This window comes from Leuciscus leuciscus (genome assembly GCF_965113295.1).
Source record: "Leuciscus leuciscus genome assembly, chromosome: 15".
NCBI lineage: Eukaryota > Metazoa > Chordata > Actinopteri > Cypriniformes > Leuciscidae > Leuciscus > Leuciscus leuciscus.
This window is the reverse complement of record NC_138739.1, coordinates 36,342,728-36,362,556: the sequence shown is the minus strand read 5'-3', so window position 1 is coordinate 36,362,556 and position 19,829 is coordinate 36,342,728. Positions and strand designations below refer to the sequence as shown.

The following is a 19,829-nucleotide window of genomic DNA, read 5'->3' as shown; positions in this document are numbered from 1 at the left end:
CTGGCGGAGAAACATTTAGACATGTCAGTAAACGTCCTAAAATTCCACGTAAAGGCCCGTTCACACCAGGAACGATAACAATAACTAATACCAGTAGATGATATTGTTCTGATTATTATTTGTCGTCTGCCGCTTTAAATGCTCAAGCTCTTTAAAGCAGGATTCTGATTGGCTGTCAACGTTTTTATCGTTCATCAGTTGGAAAACAATATTTTTAAAGTGGTTCCAACAATATTGTTTAGGTGTGGTTTGGACCAATTCTTTTGCATTAGAAAGATTTTTAGATCTATATCTTTATTGTTATCGATATCGTCCATGGTATGAACGGGACTTAAGCGAATTTAATCAATTAAATCAATAATGCGACCGCGGCACATGTTAGCAGAGTCTCTAAAATACTTTTTGTTTATCTGAACAAGGGTTTATTCTGAAAATGTGTGTTATCATACTTGATAATGGGATGCCAAATAAAACCAGACACCATAAAGCAAGCACCTCCAACTCAACCAGAGCATTTTTCAACCCTCGCTGTTTTTTTTATTTTTATTTTTTGCTATGGTTAACACCACAGCTGTTAAGTATCTTAACACAGATTGAATCATTTCCACAGTCGGTGAAGCGTGGGAGATTAGAAAGAGGACCACAAGTGGTGTGTAGCCACGCAGAAGATCCAGAGAAATAACTTTTTAACTCGACCTGTCCTCCCCAGAGCCTATTGACACTCTCATGCCTCTCAGAGTGAGTTTATATTTAACCGAGCTGGGCAGATCGTATAGCTGGGGAGAGGGAGTGTGGTGATCTGAGAAGAGGCACCTGAAGGATCCTGTCGTACGGTTTGAGTCCAGCACGGTCCGCTGGACCCTCAGGTCTGATCATGTTCACGTAAACACCCTTTTCCAAGAAACCGTCTGATACGCTGAATCCGAAGTCATCGCTCTCTGGGTCTTTCATCACCGTCACCTGTTAAACACAAAATGATTGCGACAATTTAACCACGAGCTAGTTTCTTCTGAGTATTTTCATCAGAAGATGTCTTAAGCAGAAGGAATAGTACACCAAAAAAAAAAAAATCCTTAAGTTGTAAATTTTTTTACAAACAAACAAAAAAATAAATAATATTAGATAAAAAAAAATTTATTTAAAAATAATAATAATTCTTGTACATTTTTAAGCATAAACCTCAATAAGTTTGTTAGGTTTATAGTGTACTTAAAAAAAAAAAAAAAAAAAATTCCCAATGTGGTTAAATTTTTTTTTTTTTTTTATAAAATAAAAAAAATAAAAAATATTTTTTCTTTTTTTCAGGGATATTTCCGGAATATAACAAAACAAAACAAAACCAAAACAAAACAAAACAAAACAAAACAAAACAAAACAAAACAAAACAAAACAAAACAAAACAAAACAAAACAAAACAAAAGCCAAACTAAAATAACTAAAAACAATCAGCAAAGCAAAGCAAAACATATGCAAAAGTAAAGCAATACACAAAACAAAGGCAAAGCACAGCAAAGCAAGACAAAAGCAAAGCAAAAGCGAAGACTAAGTAAAGAAAAGCAAAAAAAACACAAGCAAAACACAAGCAAATCAAATCAAAGCAACTCCCAGGATATGTCCTTGGAAATAAACCACAAATATGCTGATAGGACAGATGTGTTTACATCATAAATGATTGGTCATGACTTACTGCATTAAAATGAAAACAGTGAAAACACATTTGAGTTTGGGAGAAAAAAGATCTAAATTTCCTGTTAAACCGCAGAGAAAAAAGCACACACGATATATTAACCAACGAGGGGATGCAGATGAATCTCCATGTGCTTTCCCAGGGACATTTTCTGAGAAGATCTGAGAATGCTGTTCGTATTCTCCCAGCGGTTACTAATACCAACCATGTTGACCAGCACCTCAGTTCCTCAGTGGAACTCGTCATCTTTTCTAAAGGGAATGCACAGTACTGTTAAACAGTGTGTTCAAGTGTAGTATGTTGTGGAGTTTGTCCACCTTGTGCAGCTCTAACGGTGTGGGCGACAGGATGTCCTGGATCTCTTCTTTGATCCTCCGTGATTCCCAGGTTTTCTCGGACATGCGGAGCGTGCTCTTGTTCTTGGTCTCGTTGAGGAGAAGCGGGGGCTTACGCAGAGGGCTGAGGTGAGGTTGGCTGACCGTCTCGCAGTGGCTCTTTCCCCCCTCCACCCCCAAACTCAGGGCACTGCCGGTCATTATCGACGCCTAGGGATGGACAAGAACCACAAACACTGACTCCTGCTCTACTGAGGTCTTTTCACATGTCTCATGCCAAGTGTGCTAAACTCCTGACGCGAGTCATGTGAAAGGGCCTTCAGGCCTCAATGTTTCAATAGGGAGCGCTGTGTGAGCCTCTGATTGGGTGCTCATTAAGCAATTGTCTCATCTAATGACACTCTATTAACCAGAGGACATGAAGCCCATCCTCATTTACCTTTAATGAGCTCCAGTTCGGTTTATTTCCAAAGAGCTGTGACTGAAATGTCTGTTAATTGAGAGTTTAGGCATTTCTCTGACTCTTTGAAGCTGTGATTCAATAGGATTTAACTCAAACCACGACACACAGGATCTACGCTCATGAAACTAATATCAAAACGCTGTTAGAAATGGCAGATTAGTTGGACATTTCGCCTTTATGACGTAACTTGAGGTTTTTGCAGGCTTGCACATTAATATGCAATTTTAAGGATGTAACCACAACAAATAGTTGTGTAAAGTCCCTCAGCAACCATAAAGCACCTCCTTTAAAGACCGTTCACTCAATAGGCAAATCAGGGTTTTCATTAACCAAAGCTAAAACTAAACTAAAACCATAAGAAACACTTTTGTTGAATCGTGTTGAAATATAATACGGAGCACCTAAAGGGACACGGTGATGGAAAAAATATGAGATGGGAGGAAAATATTTTTCAATGCTTTAGTTCTCTTGAAAAAGTTTTGCGCACCTCTGAGAAATTTTGCATTTGCTTGCAAAGAAAACTCAAAAGGTTTTGCGAGCGAATGTAACGTTTCTTAGCGGGACGCAAAATATTTGCAAGAGAACGTAAAAGCATTGAAATATATATATATATATATTTTTCAATCACCATATCCCTAAGGGCTCCGTAATATTTAACTGAACTGAAATAAAATATTTACAAATCTAAGGCAACATTTCTTATTTTCATTTTCCTCCTTAGGTTTTTTTTTTTTTTCATTCTTAGTTTAAGTTGAAGTATTAAAATAACTAAAACAAAAAAAATTAAATAAAAAAAAGCAAGGCAAAGCAAGGCAAAAAACACACAAAAAAACAAAATCAAAGTAAAGCAAAACAAAACAAAACAAAATCAAAGTAAAGCAAAACAAAATAAAAAAAATAAAAAAAGAAAAGAAAAGCAAAACAAAACAAAATCAAAGTAAAGCAAAAAAAAAATCAAAGTAAAGCAAAACAAAATAAAAACAAACAAAATCAAAGTAAAGCAAAACAAAATAAAAATAAAAAAAAATCAAAGAAAAGCAAAACAAAACAAAATCAAAGTAAAGCAAAAAAAATAAAAAATAAAAGTAAAGCAAAACAAAATAAAAAAAACAAAACAAAATAAAAAAACTTTTTTCTTAGTTGAAGCTGAAGTACTAAACTAACTTTAACAAAGACTTTAACAAAAGTTGAAATATGAATAAAATCTATACACTGTAAAAAAAAATTACATCCCCAAGTCAAAAATTTCAAGTGACCGATAACATCTAAATTTTTCAATTAGTCTGACGTATTATTTCTCATTGAGCCAATGTTAACAGACTATTGCAACAAGAATTTCACTTGGGCCAATTGAAAAATTTAGATGTTATCGGTCACTTGAAATTTTTGATTTGGGAGGGTTAGACATTTTTTACAGTGTATGAATGATATTGACATAAAACCGATGCAAATTCAGTCATTATTTATTCACCTTCATGTTATTCCAAACCTGTTGGACTGATTTTCTTCAGTGAATGTGAAACACTGGCTGCTCTTTTCCACAGAAATGACTTTACTGTTCAACCAAATACCTTTGATGTCACTGACGTGGCGGCATATTTGAACATTTGAGTGGGAATTATATTTAAATTTCAGCATTTTCCCACACACAAAGCTATCATGTGGCATCAGAAGACTTGACAGCATCCCATCCACTGGCATTACACCGAAAAGAGTGCCAGGACAGGACAAAACATCTCCTTTTGTGTTGCACGGATGAAAGAATGTCAAGTACCGATGGAGGAACATGTCATCCATGGCTGACCTCGCTAACCAATGTCATCAAAAATCTGATAAAAACACTTCCTCATACCTTCGTAACTCTCCTCAGTTGGTTGTGTAAGAACAGAGCTCATTGTTTAGAGCAAGCAGGCATGAAATGAGACATCGGTTGCCATGCATACTTCTTTTTTTTGGTAACGGTAGAGTAGTGATTGGTGCTCTGGGATTTTCAGCATTAAGAAGGAAAAACAAAAGAATGATCAGCGTTTGCTGATGGCGGTATGTATGCATGCCGTCAGTGTTGTTTTAGCACTTGACTCACTACCGTAATTATGTAAATATGATACTGGTGCAAACACAGCCCCCCAAAAAATGTGCTGAACACAATTTGAATGGGACGTTTTCTCATCTTGCAGGGTGTTTTTGAGTGGAGGATGCAGCAGACTACCACAATCTGACATACTTCACTGGGACTGTACAGCATTGCTCAACCACTGAACTCCAGAGATTTAGGAGTCATTCTAGTTATATATATTCCCATAAACACACTTAAAGACAAAGAATACTATCTCAAGCTACATTAATATAATAATAATATTTTAGGATATTCTGGATCCTGTCATCAAGGTTCTGGCCTCCATATCATAAGGCAAACTACATGACTTTTCTATAAAAAGAAGGTAAAATACTGTAATTTTTCTCTATTGTTTGTGACTGAAGAACCCAGCACATGTAAACGCTCAAATTATATCACTCTCTGTTTAAAATGATATTTAAATATCAGTTTAAGATAATAAGCAAAGGATAAATTTAGGAAATAACAGACACAGTTACATTATCTAAATGTTAATAGAGTGTAAATGGATTTTTTTATTTTTACAAAAAGTTCTGCCATAATTAATAAACTATTTCAAATAGAATTTACATGATATATATACATATATAGACATGTCAGAATGTATATGGCCTAAAATATGTATTGAATAAATACACACCATAACATGAATTTTTTTTTTTTTTTTTTATAATTATTTTTAATTTTAAAACAATTTTATTCCATAATTTTTTATGGACCCTCAGTCTGTGATCAAATGTTTCCAATTATTAACCTCATAAATCTAGCAACTTTTTTTTTTATATATATATATATATTCTCTCTTTTTTTTTATTTCATATAAAAAATGTAAGACCATAATTTGTGTTATATTACCTTGGCATTAGATTTTTAAAAGGTAGTTAACTCTAATGTGTGAATGACGAATACGTTTACATCTTTCTCTTTTCTGACTATGTTAATCAAGCTCTTCACATTTTTTTTTTTTTTTCTCTTTTGGAAAAGTCACATAAATGCAAATGTGGATTTTATCTTCTGCTACTGGAATGCAAAAATTATATTTTTTGTAGTTTCCGTTCACCACTATAGACGTTTACCCGAGTGTGACGGCTTCAGCTTCTGAGAACTGAGGAGCGTCCATTAATATATTCATTATATAATATTTAATATTATACCTTTTATGCTTTTTTACATGTTCAACATTCTATAGTGTGTACTGTGTAACGCTGCTGTTTGAGCATGAAAATGTCTGTAAAGATACAAAGAACAAAGTCACTCCTGAGGGAATTATTATATCTAGTTCAGTCCTGAAACTCTAGAGGGCGCTGGTCCTTTACAGTCAATCACATCATTACCGCATGGCACACATTGATTGGCCTCTGCTGATCCTGCAGCCAATGAGATTGCTTGCTCAACGTTTAAATAGTTTGGTTCAGTGTTTGCTATAATCTAGTCCTGCACCATGCTATCAGAGTTCCTCTGAACCCCTCCACCTCCCCAGCTCCACCTGCCTAGATCAGCTACAGGATTTATGTATGTCAATTCATGCAGCGCCAGCATATCTTACATGCTCACAGCAGCGTGTCTGAGAATCTATTAGCAGTAGCAAATCCATACTTGCTTTGCAGCAGCAATAAACAACAGCAGCAGTACAGCAGTATATGGTATTAGTCCGTCAAGACCAAATACAATAACACTGCCATATTCAATAACATGCTAAAACTATTCACATGATTGAACTCTATATCAGTGTCACTGTTTCTGAACTCCCTGAAACGCCTCCATTGTAGTCTTGAGTTTTCTTCCGGGAACAAACACGTCACAAAATTCCACATTTAAATAATTCCCGCCCAACTAATATGCAAAATAAAGGGGTGAGGCCTGGTTGTGTTGGTTAGTACTGTGTTGAAACCGTTATAGTAAGGGGCGGGACATTTCCCAAACACCCAATCACAACACACTGATCCAGCCGACCAATCAGAGCACATCAGATGGAGGGGCTTCATAGAGACAGGAACTAAACAGAGCGTTACTGACAGACGGGGAAGATAAGTGCAGCAATAATATAAAATATGTGAAAAATAATGTGTTTTTTGAACATTCAAGCATGAAAATCTATTCTAGTAGAGCTCAAAATCAGTACTTTGTGAACGGGCCGAGTACACAAATGGTTCCCCTTCATGAAATGACTCTTACATAACTGATGTTGACATCATCATCACACCGTAAGAGCAAACTATTAACTTTTTCTATGGAGAAATGCTATATTTTCCTCTTTATGTGTTAAAGTATATCTAATCCACTAGATGATTAAAGGTTTCTAAGCAGCGAGCTCATTATTTGAGCGGTTTACCTCAATCTCGCGCAGTAGCTCGGACTGGCCACACGTCTCCAGGTCTTCCAGGGCTTGGCACCAGAAGCTGTCCTCCTGCTCCATTATGAGACCATCGGCATGTGTCTGGCTGCTGTATCTGCGGCAGACACACAGGTTAGAGCCAATAAGGCATGAGGCACTTAAGCTGGCACTGATATCCGGCACTCTGGCACCAGCCTTGGCACGTTAAGAAGGACCGCAAGGATGGGTGGATTCCTCTTGCGAAAGAAACCAGGCCTGAAGCCCTGCTTAGACTTTCTACTAACTACAAGTAACTTAGCAACAACATGTCAACTCTAACTCTCATTAGAGTATTAGTAGACTGTGTGCTTAATATCTGCTAACTCTTTATTTTGATGGTCCCTCAACAGACATTCCACTGACTTTAAGTAACTTTGCAAGTACATGGCAACTTATTCTACTAATTCTGTTCTACTAACACTTAATCTAACAGTCTACAACAGTCTACTAATACTCCAATGAGAGTTAGTCGGCATGTAGTTACAAAGTTACTTGTAGTTAGTAGAATGTCTAAAGTGGACCATAGAAATAAAGTGGAACCAAAAAGGGTCAATTAAAACTAAATAAAAAGTCAAATTGTATTAATTGTTGTATGTTCCATTTTATTGCTAAGGCATGATAAACAGTTGCTAAGATGGTTTGAATGGTTGCTAGGCTGTTGAAAGTTAATTGGACATACAGACAGAGATATATATATATATATATATTTATTAAATTTTTTTGAGAATAAAGCAGAAGCTGTAACCAGTTAAAACATACAGTATACAGTTGCTATAATAGAACCAGAGTTATTTTAGCATTATTTATGAAGTGTTATAGTATTTATTAATATTTTGAATTAGCTTTTATTTAAATATTTAATATTTTCTGTTTTTATTTAAATTTTATTTTAAGTTTTATTCATTTTGATTTTGTCATTTTTTATTAGTTTTGGTATTTCAAAATTTTTAACTCTGGTTTTTCTTGAATTTTTTTTAAAAACAGTTATGGTTACACAACCCTTATATATCATAATAAAGAGACAAATAAATAATTTTAAAATACTGAAAACCATTGTCAACCAACAAGTATTGGCATTAGCATCTGATTCAAACAGGAAAAAGTAAATAAATATAAAATAATTATATTTAGCTTAAGTTTTAATACATTTAGTACTTTAACTTAAGCCGGGTTCAGGCTACACAATATTTTTGTCTATTATTATAATCGGTGTCAGATTTGTTTGCCGATACCGATAACCGATAATTCTTTATATTTGAAAGCCAATAACCGATATATTGACCGATAAATCTAAATCCAGATTTTTTGATAATTTTTAAGAGCCTAATTACAAAAACAAAAGTCTCACAATTAAAAGCCATCATTCTCATTATAATTTCATGCAGCCTATATGACAGAACATTTTGCACTTAACTATATTTTCCTTTTTTTTTAAGTGATTCCAATCATATTTCAAGCAATTCAAAACCATCATGTTAAACAGTGTCGTGTCTGAAGTGTCTCAGCTGAAGGAAATAACACATTATTTATCAGCTTTAATATATCGGCCAAATTTTCTAGTAAAAATGAACATCTATCGGCCGATACCGATATGGTGGCCGATATATCGTGCATCCCTAATATTATTTATTCCGATGAATCGATGAATTATAGTAACACTGAATGGAAAGCACAGTATATGAGTGTTTGGAGCTTGGAGAGCATGACCATCCAGTCTCACCCGCCAGTTTTCTCCCAGTCGTCTTCGCTGAACCCCCCGTCACTGAAGGGGTAGTTCTTGCGGCGGGCGGGGGGTGGAGTGCTGTTCCTCTGCTTGCTGTTACGCCACTCGTGAGGGTGTAACGCTATCCCAGCAGCCTGATGGATGTAGGCACCTTTGGAGGAGGCGGACGAGGTCAAAGGCTTTACTACGGCTGTCAATAGATCACCAGTATGCAGATTTACGAGCTTGAACTCACCTTGGCTGCTGTACCCGGCGTCGATTCCCGAGCCGTCCCACGACTCCATCGCTGAATCCACGCTGGGGATGGTGGCGGAGTAAATGTCCGAGAGCTTGTTGGTCTTCTGCGAGTCTGTCATCTCGTCCTCGTTGTCGCTGAGCTCGGTATCGAGATCGTTCTCTTTATTTTTGTCATCTGGGTCTGAAGGGGGAGTTACGATTATGATATATAATATATATTTCCATGTAGAAGATAAGCGTGGGGTCGTGTTGTTTGCGACTCACCGTCGGTCTGTTTCTTGATCTTGAGTGTGACGGTTTCTCCGGCCATCTGCAGCAGGTGTATGGCTTCACTGAGCGGTTTGCCCTTCAGACTCACGCTGTTGATGGCCAGAATGCGATCTCCGACATGAATGGCTCCGGTCCTGAGAGAACAGACGACACCGTCACGCTGATAAACACACACTGATAAACACACACTGATAAACAGCGGCGATGGGCAATCTGGCCCTGAGGACTTTTAGAGAAGAAACTCGCACTTTAAAAATCGACCCTCAGGGACCCATACACAAAATAAATATATTTGAAATATATTTTCAGTAAATATTTTGGAATATATGCAAATATTTGAAATTGGCCCAATAAATATATTTCACACTTAAAGGGATAGTTCACTTTGAAATTAATTTTTGGTATGTTTTAGCTTACCTCAAGGGCATCCAAGATGTAGGTGTCTTTTTTTCCGCAGTAGTTTCAATTTTGATATTTTTAGGTCAAACCGTTCTTGTCTGTCAGTCATATAATGCAGGTCTATGGTCACTGTCTCAAAGAGCATGCACAGAGTCCAAATTAAAACAATTCCCCATCGTCCAAATTAAACAATTCCCCATCGTAAGTACACATTGATGGCCTAAGACACGAAACGAGCGGTTTGTGTGAGAAAACGAACAGTATTTATATCGTTTTTACCACTTATACACAGCCATGTCGAAGTGATCTGATCTGACGTGTACGCAGACTGGTGCATAGACTTCGTGTCTTAGGCCATCAATGTGTACTTACGATGGGGAATTGTTTAATTTGGACGACGGGGAATTGTTTTAATTTGGACTCTGTGCATGCTCTTTGAGACAGTGACCATAGACCTGCATTATATGACTGACAGACTAGAACGGTTTGACCTAAAAATATCAAAATTGAAACTACTGCGGAAAAAAAGACACCTACATCTTGGATGCCCTTGAGGTAAGCTAAAACATACCAAAAATTCATTTCAAAGTGAACTATCCCTTTAACATCATATATTTTTGTTATATTTCAGAATATATTTCAATGTATTTTTTTCTGTATGGGTCCCAAAAGTGTCAAAATATATGTGGCATATATTGCAAATACATTGAAATATATTCTGAAATATAACAAAAATATATGATGTTAAGTGTGAAATATATTTATTGGGCCAATTTCAAATATTTGCATATATTCCAAAATATATACTGATAATATATTTATTTTGTGTATGGGGACATAAAGAGTCCATAGTTGGAGAAATAACTGTATATGTTTGTATATGTCTATATGTATATGTATAAGCACTTTGATGGATTGTATATAGCACATTCATTCTTGAATATTTTGAGTTAACATTACCAATATACAGTATGTGTTGCTTCACAGTGTGTTGTGAGTGTGTGTTGGGTATGTATGTGTGTTGTGTGAGTGTGTGTGTGTGTGTTTTGTAAGTGAGCCAAGATCTACAAATGACAAATCATAATTGTAGACTTGTGTGCTATATTTAAAATAATATAGAATCTAACTTTTAATTAATAAATGTGAGAAAAACAGTTTCATTGTGAGTGCATAATTACTATTTTAATAATAATAATAATTATCATATTTTTAACTATTTCATATGACTGAATTACCCAATTATTATTATTATGATTAATATTGCTTTTATTTCCAGTGATAACATTAAATTTTTTTTTATTAATAATAATTTAGATATTTCCGCATAAGGCATAAGCTTAGGCTACCAGACAAAAGAGGTAAAAAAACTGGGAGAATTTTTTTTAAATTATGAATAATCTAATATTTCATTAATAATAATATGAACTGTAATAATATAATGATACTTAACAACAACAACTAAGAAGAAGAAGAAGAATATCTAAATTGACTGCTTTTATTCAAATAAAAAAATATTTAATATAGCCGAATTATCCTGACTATTATTATTATTATGGCCACTCTTAATATTATTGCTTTTAAATAATAAACACGTTTTCACTCTTTATAGTGTGCTGTGCAACAATATGTATTATGAAATGCATAATCAAAAACCATTCCAAATTCAGGCTTTAGAATGTAAAGAGAGAGAGAGAGAGAGAGAGAGAGAGTGTATGTGCTGGTGTCTCTCTGTCACAGGGGTGTTTTGGGAGTCGACCCGTCTGACCCGGGCGGGACTCACCTCTCAGCGAGACCCCTCTTGGTCAGGCCTGAGATGATGATGGGGTCAAAGGGCTCCTCGGTGCCGGAGATGGTGATGCCCAGCGGGCCACCGTAGCGCTTCAGCTCCACCGTGTAGATGATGGAGCCGGACGACTCCTGCTCGTCTGGACACACACACACACACAATGACACGCATCTGACCAACTACTCTTAGATATCAGACATGCATTAAAAATGAACATATCATGAGTGAATGGTGAACACAATGTTCTCTTGGAGCTGTAAATAGCCCCGTCTGCTGACTCAACCCGCACAGTTTCACTTCTGAGGAACGACGAGTCACTTCATCTGCTATTCTTCTGACCACACACTGTGTTTCGCCTCATAACAAAGCATGAGAAATGTTGAAACAACTCTGTCTATCATGTCAACAAAATAACTGAGTGACACATAAAGTGTGTCATTTCTATCGTTTTGATGACTTCAATATTATAAATGCAGAAAATAGCAACAAAGAAAGAGTGGGCGTGGCCAAATGTTTGATTGACAGTGTAGAACATCAGGGTTTTTGTCATTAGTTGATTCCTTGGACAATAGAATTTTGAACATTTTATGTAGTTCTACTGACTCCTGCTGGTTGAATGTTGAAGGACACATTGATATGCTTTCAGTGTGATTTGAAATGGTTTAAAATCACAATAGTTGATTGATTTTGGATTGAATGATTTACTTTGGAATAACTTTGTTTTTGCTGAATGAAATTAAAGCATTTAACCAGCTCATATTTCATCTTACATTTTTTTCTAAGAGGCAAACATAATTTTATATATATATATATAATAAAGTATTTATATTTCTAAGATTTTCTATTTTTTTATAATTTATCACCATAAATGATAGATATGATAAATGATAAATGAGATGAGAATGTTAAATTATAATTGTATCTTAAATTACGTGTAATATGTTGTAAATGATCAAACAAAATACATTTTTTTTTTACTTTTATAAGAGGCAAAAATATGACAAAATAAAAATTATTATCTTTATAAGAGGCAAAAACAATCATATCTAAAATAAAAAAATAAAAAGGGATTTATATTTCTGAGGCAAAAATACCTATCAGATAAACAACACATTTTTTTAAGTTAAAATTAAATAAATAAATATAAATATAAATATATATATATATATATATATATATATATATATATATATGATATACATGTTAATTTTATTTTATCATATATAAATGATCTTTCTAAGGGGGGAATATAAGAGGAGAAAACCATAAATAAGATAAACAATGAATAAAATAAAATTTGAATAGAATAAAATGTATATTTCTAAGAGGCAAAAATAAATATACATAAAGGGAAAAAACAATATATATATATATAATACAATGTATGTCAATGTTTATTATTTCAAATGATAAACTATCATCATGATAATGTTTGTCATCCTGATGGATTTTTTTTTTTTTTATCTACTACATTGTAATAATTTAAATCACTGTTGAAAATCTTCTAAGAGAATATTGATAAAGAGAAAGGAACTCTTTAGCCCAAAACATCCAAATACACAGTCATCCTAAAAGCTACATATATAATTCCCCATTTCTTTCTTTTAAAACAGGAACTGCTGAGCTTCACGTGTTCTTCACAGGTTTAGTGGGATGGACGGCGGGTCCACATCAGCACACACACCTGAGTTGTCCTCATCCTTGCGGATTTTGAGTTTGACCAGGTCTTCGCTGAGCTGGAGGATCTGGACGGCGTCTTCCATGGAGCAGTTCTCCAGGCGGATGTTATCTATGGCTAGCAGCTTGTCTCCGGGCTCCAGAGTTCCTGTTCTGCAGGGAAAAACACATCAAATGCGCTTCAGTCCCACAGACAAACTCTGCACTTCTTTTTTCTTTCTCCAAACGAGAAAGGATAGAACAAGTATTTACGATTATAAAATATCAACTTTATATAATAAAGCATGTAAAGAAAGCACTCTATTTGACTGTAATAAATCATATATGGAGTTCGTCACCCCCTACTGGACATTATACATAATAATGTAATCGATAATAGTTCTAATTTGTCTGTGGAATATTTCAGGATTCGATATCATGTATAAAATTTTATTTTATAGATTTCAAATATAATATGAATTTAAAAATGTTAAGTCTTAAAATAAAGCAGATAATATTTAAGGGATTTATATTTCTAAGAAGCAAAAACAATTCTATAAAATAAAATAAAAATAAAATAAAATAAAATGGACATACATTTCTAAGAGCAAAAACCTTAAAAATAATAAAATTATTTACACTTTTATATTTAGAAGCAAAAAAAAATTATATATAAAATGAAATAGGACTCATGTCTAAAATCATTTTTTAAATCTCTTTTTTTATATATAAAAATAACAATAATAATTGTTTTAGCTCTTAAATATATAAATCATGTTTTTTTTATTTTATAAATATATGTTTAAATAAATGTATTTAAATATATCTAAATAAAACTAGGACAAAATCACACACTCTCTCACACACACACACACACACACACACACACACACACACACACACACACACACACACACACACACACACACACACACACACAGACACTCACAAACACAGACAAACACACACACACACACACACACACACACACACAACACACACACACACACACAAATTGATTTATATTTATAAGAGCAAAAATTTATTTAAAAATTTCCACATATAATCTGAATATTATAATTCTAAGTCTTAAAATAAAAATAAATAAATAAATGTAATTATATATATATTTATATATTTATAAGAAGCAAAACTAATTATATATAAAATGAAATGTATTTATATATCTAAGACCAAGTATATTTATCGGGATTTATATTTCGAAGAGGCAAAAACAATGATATAAATTAAAATGATAAAAAAGTTAAATAATGATTTATATTTAGGATCATCTTTCTATAGGATCATAAAGATTTTAAAAGTGTTTTTGGCCGTGTGTGTTCATACCTGTGGGCCATGCTGCCTTTTTTAATATCAGAGATGATAAGAGGCTCTCCTGGTTTCTTACTGGCTGCAGAAAGATGGGAAAACAGCAGTGTTTCAGTGTGACACACACACACACACACACACACACACACACTAAAACACACCCCCACAAACACGGTTTCAAGGCAAAAATCAAAACTGGATCCAGCTTAGGCATGAGCAAGACGTTCAGAGGGAATATTTTGTGCAGATAGAATAAAACATTTCAAGACCAAAATTCCATCACAAGTGTAAAAATACCCATCATCCATTGGCTGTTTGGCTTTCTAACAGATGCAAATGAACTCACAAGTGTTTTCAAGTGAAATAAGAAGGTTTTCCCCCAGTTTATCATGGGTGATGAGAGTATCCTCCATGAAAAAGTGCCGTGGCACACGGTGCTTTGATATATATCATGGAAATTAAATTGTACTCAAAGCTAATTCGAAGAATACCATGGTAATATAGAGGATCCGAAAACCACGTTTCACATCTCAAGATTTGGTCTGAAGAGCTGGAACACACACAATGCTCTCCGCCTGAGGCTGCTGAAAACACACGACACATCATCCGTTATGTTCAGATACTCAGCAGAAAGTATTTCTGGGAGAAAGATTTAACTGGGCGAGAGATGAAGAGAGAGAGCCAGAGGAAAGAGGATGATCTTACAGTCACAATCAAGCTTGACTGCAGTTCACACGCTCCTTCAAGCTGGGCCAGAAGAACCAAAATCACATACCAGATCAGTCAAATAAAATATAATAAATTGCATGAACATTTAAAATAATAATTAGCGCTGCACCAAAATGAAAATTCTGGGCCGAAACCGGAAATGTAGGATGCACTTGGCCGAAAACCAATTAAAATATTTATTTTGTATAACTGTATAAATATTAGATTTTTAAATTAATTGCATGAATTTAATGAATTGAAAAACATAACAATAAATAAATTATATATAATAATAAATTAAATACTGCATTTATTTTCGCCAATGGATTCGATTTTCAGGGAACTGTAATGATCAAATGAATCGTTTGAAGATGTGTACTTTGAATAAGAAATTATGATGGCAAATGAAATGAATAGGAAATGACTAAATGCTAAATTAAAAATATAAAATAACACAACAAATCAATAATATATAGAAAAAAATTATTAAATGAAAATGTAAAATAATAATGCAATAATAAAATAATAATATATATTAATACATTTAAATTGAAAATAATATATAATAAAAAAAATAATAATAAAAAAAATGTATTCAATAGATTAGACTTTGAAGTAACTGTACTAATAAAATTAGTCCTTAAATGTTATTATTTTTTGATGGCGAATTAAATGTACGCAAAATGACTAAACACTACATTTACATAATAATATATAATACATCAGTAATCCTCTAAAATAATTATAAAATAATAACAATGAAATGTATTTGTTTATTTATTTTCTGTGAACACATTTACTAATGAAGTGATAAGTGTCTGTTAAAAATATATGCAGTAAATATACTTAAAAATTGATACCTTATGCAACTAGCTATTTACAATATTATTGTGTGTATTTGTACAAAATGCATTTGTCACTGAAGAGATTCAGAGAAAACTCTGATTCATCCAGTAAAGAAACAAGTTAAGTGTATGAGTGAGTCATTGAATCATTCATTCAAGAGATTCGTTCAAAAAACACTGATTCATCCAGTAATGAAACAAGTGTATGAGTGAGTCATTGAATCATTCATTCAAGAGATTCGTTCAAAAAACACTGATTCATCCAGTAATGAAACAAGTGTATGAGTGAGTCATTGAATCATTCATTCAAGAGATTCGTTCAAAAAACACTGATTCATCCAGTAATGAAACAAGTGAATTGTATGAATAAGTCATTGAATCGTTCATTCAAGAGATTCGTTAAAAAAACGCTGATTCATCCAGTAATGAAACAAGTGGGGCCTTTATGAGTGAGTCATTGAATCGTTCATTCAAGAGATTTGTTACAAAAATGCTGATTCATCCAGTAATGAAACAAGTGGGGCCTTTATGAGTGAGTCATTGAATCGTTCATTCAAGAGATTTGTTCAAAATCGCTGATTCATCCAGTAATGAAACAAGTGAATTGTATGAATAAGTAATTGAATCATTCTTTCAAGAGATTCGTTAAAAAAACGCTGATTCATCCAGTAATGAAACAAGTGGGGCCTTTATGAGCGAGTCATTGAATCATTCATTAATTTTTTTTAAATAGACCACAGAAATTAACATTTTGTCAGAACATATTCTAATGACATGTTATTTTGTTTTGTTGTCTGTTCAGAATCGCGGGAGAATCGTGATCTCTATTTGAAACAAAAAAATCGTGAATCTAAATTTCTCTAGAATCATGCAGCTCTATTTCAAACTCTATTCATACCTTCAAAGTGCACCTTACGCATTACTATACACCAAGTACAGTAAGATGTCTAAGACGTCTGAAGAACGAGATAAGAATTGTACTTAAACTTTCAGGCTCAGAATCTGTCAGAAGTGCTTCTGCTTTAGTCCTTTGACTGACGGACACACTTCTTGTGCACGTGGCGAATCTTGAGATTCAAATCAACCCTCGTGCAAGTAAAATACAAGTTTAACGGCCCATGATCCCTTAGTGTAAAGAAGCTTCAGAGGAACGTCAGATGGAAAGAAGCCAGACAGACGCAAGAGCTCTTCTTGAGTAAACAAGCCCACGGAAAGCCTGGGAGAGCAGCGTAAACACTTCCTCAGAGAAGGGGCTCGGTTTATCAGGGCTAATATAACTTCATGACATGGACGAGATGGGATGTGCCGTATCGGGTGGTCTGGATATGAACACGCTCCATGAGGAAAACCGATCCGTGTTTGGCGACACAGAACATGACGACTGGAGTGGATGTCAAAACACTTGTATGGGGTTTATTTTCCATGTCTTTAGGGATATCAAATTTAACTACATCTCTGTGAGTTTGAAGAGTGAAACGGAGAATGGAAAAATAGGCCAGGGAGAGAACATCTTAAATCTTAAAATCTCCACAGAAAAAAAGATTCAAAGGGAATTGAATGAAAATGAAAACATCAGGAAAGCAAAAATAAGTTATGCGGCAATGTGGACCAAACTAAATGAAGAATATCCCCAGATGCCAAGAGTGAATATTCAGGTCTTACCACTGATAGTGATGCCCAGCTCCACTCCTCTTTTCTTCTGCAGCTTCACATGGAAAGTTCCACTGCTAGGCACAACAGATTCTGGCCATACAGCAAAGTAAGTAATACATTATGTTGAAACACAAATACCGATTTTCAATCAAATACCAATAGAAACTGAAATAGTTCATGTTCATGTTCACGGGAAACCTCACTAACCTGCCACATCAAACTCAATCTCTAGTGTGACCTTATTGGCCAGAGCAGCATCTCGGAGCAGCTGATTGGCCTCTTCCAGCGTTCCATCTTCTGTAGGAATTCCATTGATGGATAAGACTCTGTCTCCAACCTGGAGAAGCCCACACCTGCCAATCAAAACGAGAGAACTACTAAAAAGCTCTAGAAATATTGGTGGTTTCTTGTTTCCTTCATCCAGTGATTGATTTTAATTGACCTATCGGTAAGCCCCTCCCCTCGAACGCTGACGAGCCAATGGCAGTTGAGTATCAGTTGCACGGGGACTGGAACTCGGACATCTTTAGGTTTCTGCGCCATAGAGAAACATTGGAAGATCTGAAGCACTCATGGGTTTGGTTTTTATGCTTCAAAAATGGTAATGGGATTTATTTTATTACATTTCTTAAAACCAAACAAGACAGAGCAAAATGTCTGCTTTGGATTACGCTGTGTATTTATCCAATGATGTGGGCGCAGTAACCTGGTTCCTTAAGGATTCAACCCAAATCCCAATCAAGACGAAAACGTCCATGCTAACGTAAAAACCTAAATAGCTAACTGTTCTCATGTCATGTACAGACTGGTTTACAATTCAGTGCCTCTCCATATTAAACTGGTTAAATCTAAATTAATTTAATCTTACTCTGCGGTACATGAACAGTGTTGATCCTGCGATCGTGACGACCGTAACATGAGGCTTCTCCCGCTTGTATTGCGATCTGTAACCCTTGCTTCCAAACTAATCTTGTTACCTACTGTATTTATTTTTAAATCTTTTATATATCCCTCCATGGTATATTTAAGTCCTGCATGAAAGCTCCTCGATGAGAGGTGGTCCTTCTGTGTCCAAAATATATCAAAAACATATTGGGACAAGGTTTTCACACTGACAGCGGTCATTAAATGACAGTTAGCAACAGTAACTAAGGGGGGCGGGGCTTACCGATAGGTCAGTTGGGCGGATCTTGGCCAAAATAAGGTGTAAAGTGGACCAGACTTCATGCAAATAGTCACAAGTCTGACTGTACAAAACTAATGTCAATATAAAAAGTTAATTTTATCAAACACGAAACAACAAGCATGACTTACAATAAGCATATTGTATTCACATGGTTCTAAATGCAAGCCCAATGTCACTGTGGGAAGCTGTGTATGTATGGATGACAACAACTGACCTGACATTTAGTGACTTCCAGGCCAAACACCACAAATGTCACACACTGCCACAGTACAATACAGCTCAACACACATCAGATCACTCGCTTCATGGTACAACAATCTCACACCGGGACTGACTCACGCACTGAGCAACAAAAACAAACAGAAACGGACACATTTACAGGTTTGAATATATATATGGTGAGTTTGTTTAGAGTCTCATCCAGTGACAGCAAATAAAAGTAGAGCTTGACTCTGTCATGGTGAGGCATTTTCTTGTGCCGGGTTTGCTGACATTAGAGATGTGTGTGGATGAAGTTAGCAAATTGTTAGCAAAACAGCTAAAAAAGCACCTTTGTATGAACTTAGTCTCAGATGCTTCTCCTAAAATTTCTACAAAGAGACCTAAATTATTGACATAAAGTAAGAGTTTTGGAGAGAGCAATAGTTAGCCAAACGCTAACAAAAGTTAGCAATGCAGCACATTTGTCTCAGATGCTTATCCTAAACTTCCTTTGGATGAATAAAAAGAAACAAGACCATCGTTGATATACATCAAGAACTTAGAACTATGGTTAGCAAAATGTTAGCAAAACAGCTGAAATAACACCTGTATGAAATGATACCTACATTGCTGAAATGCAGTAAGAGTTATAGAGAGAACAATAGTTACTGTGGCCAGCCAAACTCTAGCAAAAGTTAGCAAAGCAGCAGATGTAGCACCTTTGTCTAAGATGCTATCCCCTTTGGACAAATAAAAAGAGACCCAAATGAGACAATTGTTGACAGACAGTAAGAACTTAGAGCTATAGTTAGCAAAATGCTAACTATAAGGCACATTTGTATTAACTTAGCCTTAGATTTT

The 19,829-nt window shown here is 34.8% G+C and overlaps 1 protein-coding gene across 12 annotated transcripts in view; it reads right to left on the bottom strand.

Moving 5' to 3' along the window:
- Positions 1-19,829, bottom strand: part of grip2b (glutamate receptor interacting protein 2b) — a 182,079-nt gene that overhangs the window by 6,738 nt on the left and 155,512 nt on the right. For all 12 annotated transcript variants that reach the window (XM_082137800.1, XM_082137802.1, XM_082137796.1 and 9 more), the window contains 11 exons: positions 17,789-17,934; positions 17,591-17,671; positions 14,394-14,457; positions 13,075-13,220; positions 11,385-11,529; positions 9,200-9,339; positions 8,934-9,116; positions 8,696-8,849; positions 6,934-7,051; positions 2,005-2,232; positions 814-960 (listed from right to left, as the gene is read on the bottom strand). In XM_082137800.1, coding sequence (XP_081993926.1) covers positions 814-960; positions 2,005-2,232; positions 6,934-7,051; positions 8,696-8,849; positions 8,934-9,116; positions 9,200-9,339; positions 11,385-11,529; positions 13,075-13,220; positions 14,394-14,457; positions 17,591-17,671; positions 17,789-17,934 — 1,552 coding nt within the window. The remainder of the gene's footprint in view (positions 1-813; positions 961-2,004; positions 2,233-6,933; positions 7,052-8,695; positions 8,850-8,933; positions 9,117-9,199; positions 9,340-11,384; positions 11,530-13,074; positions 13,221-14,393; positions 14,458-17,590; positions 17,672-17,788; positions 17,935-19,829) is intronic.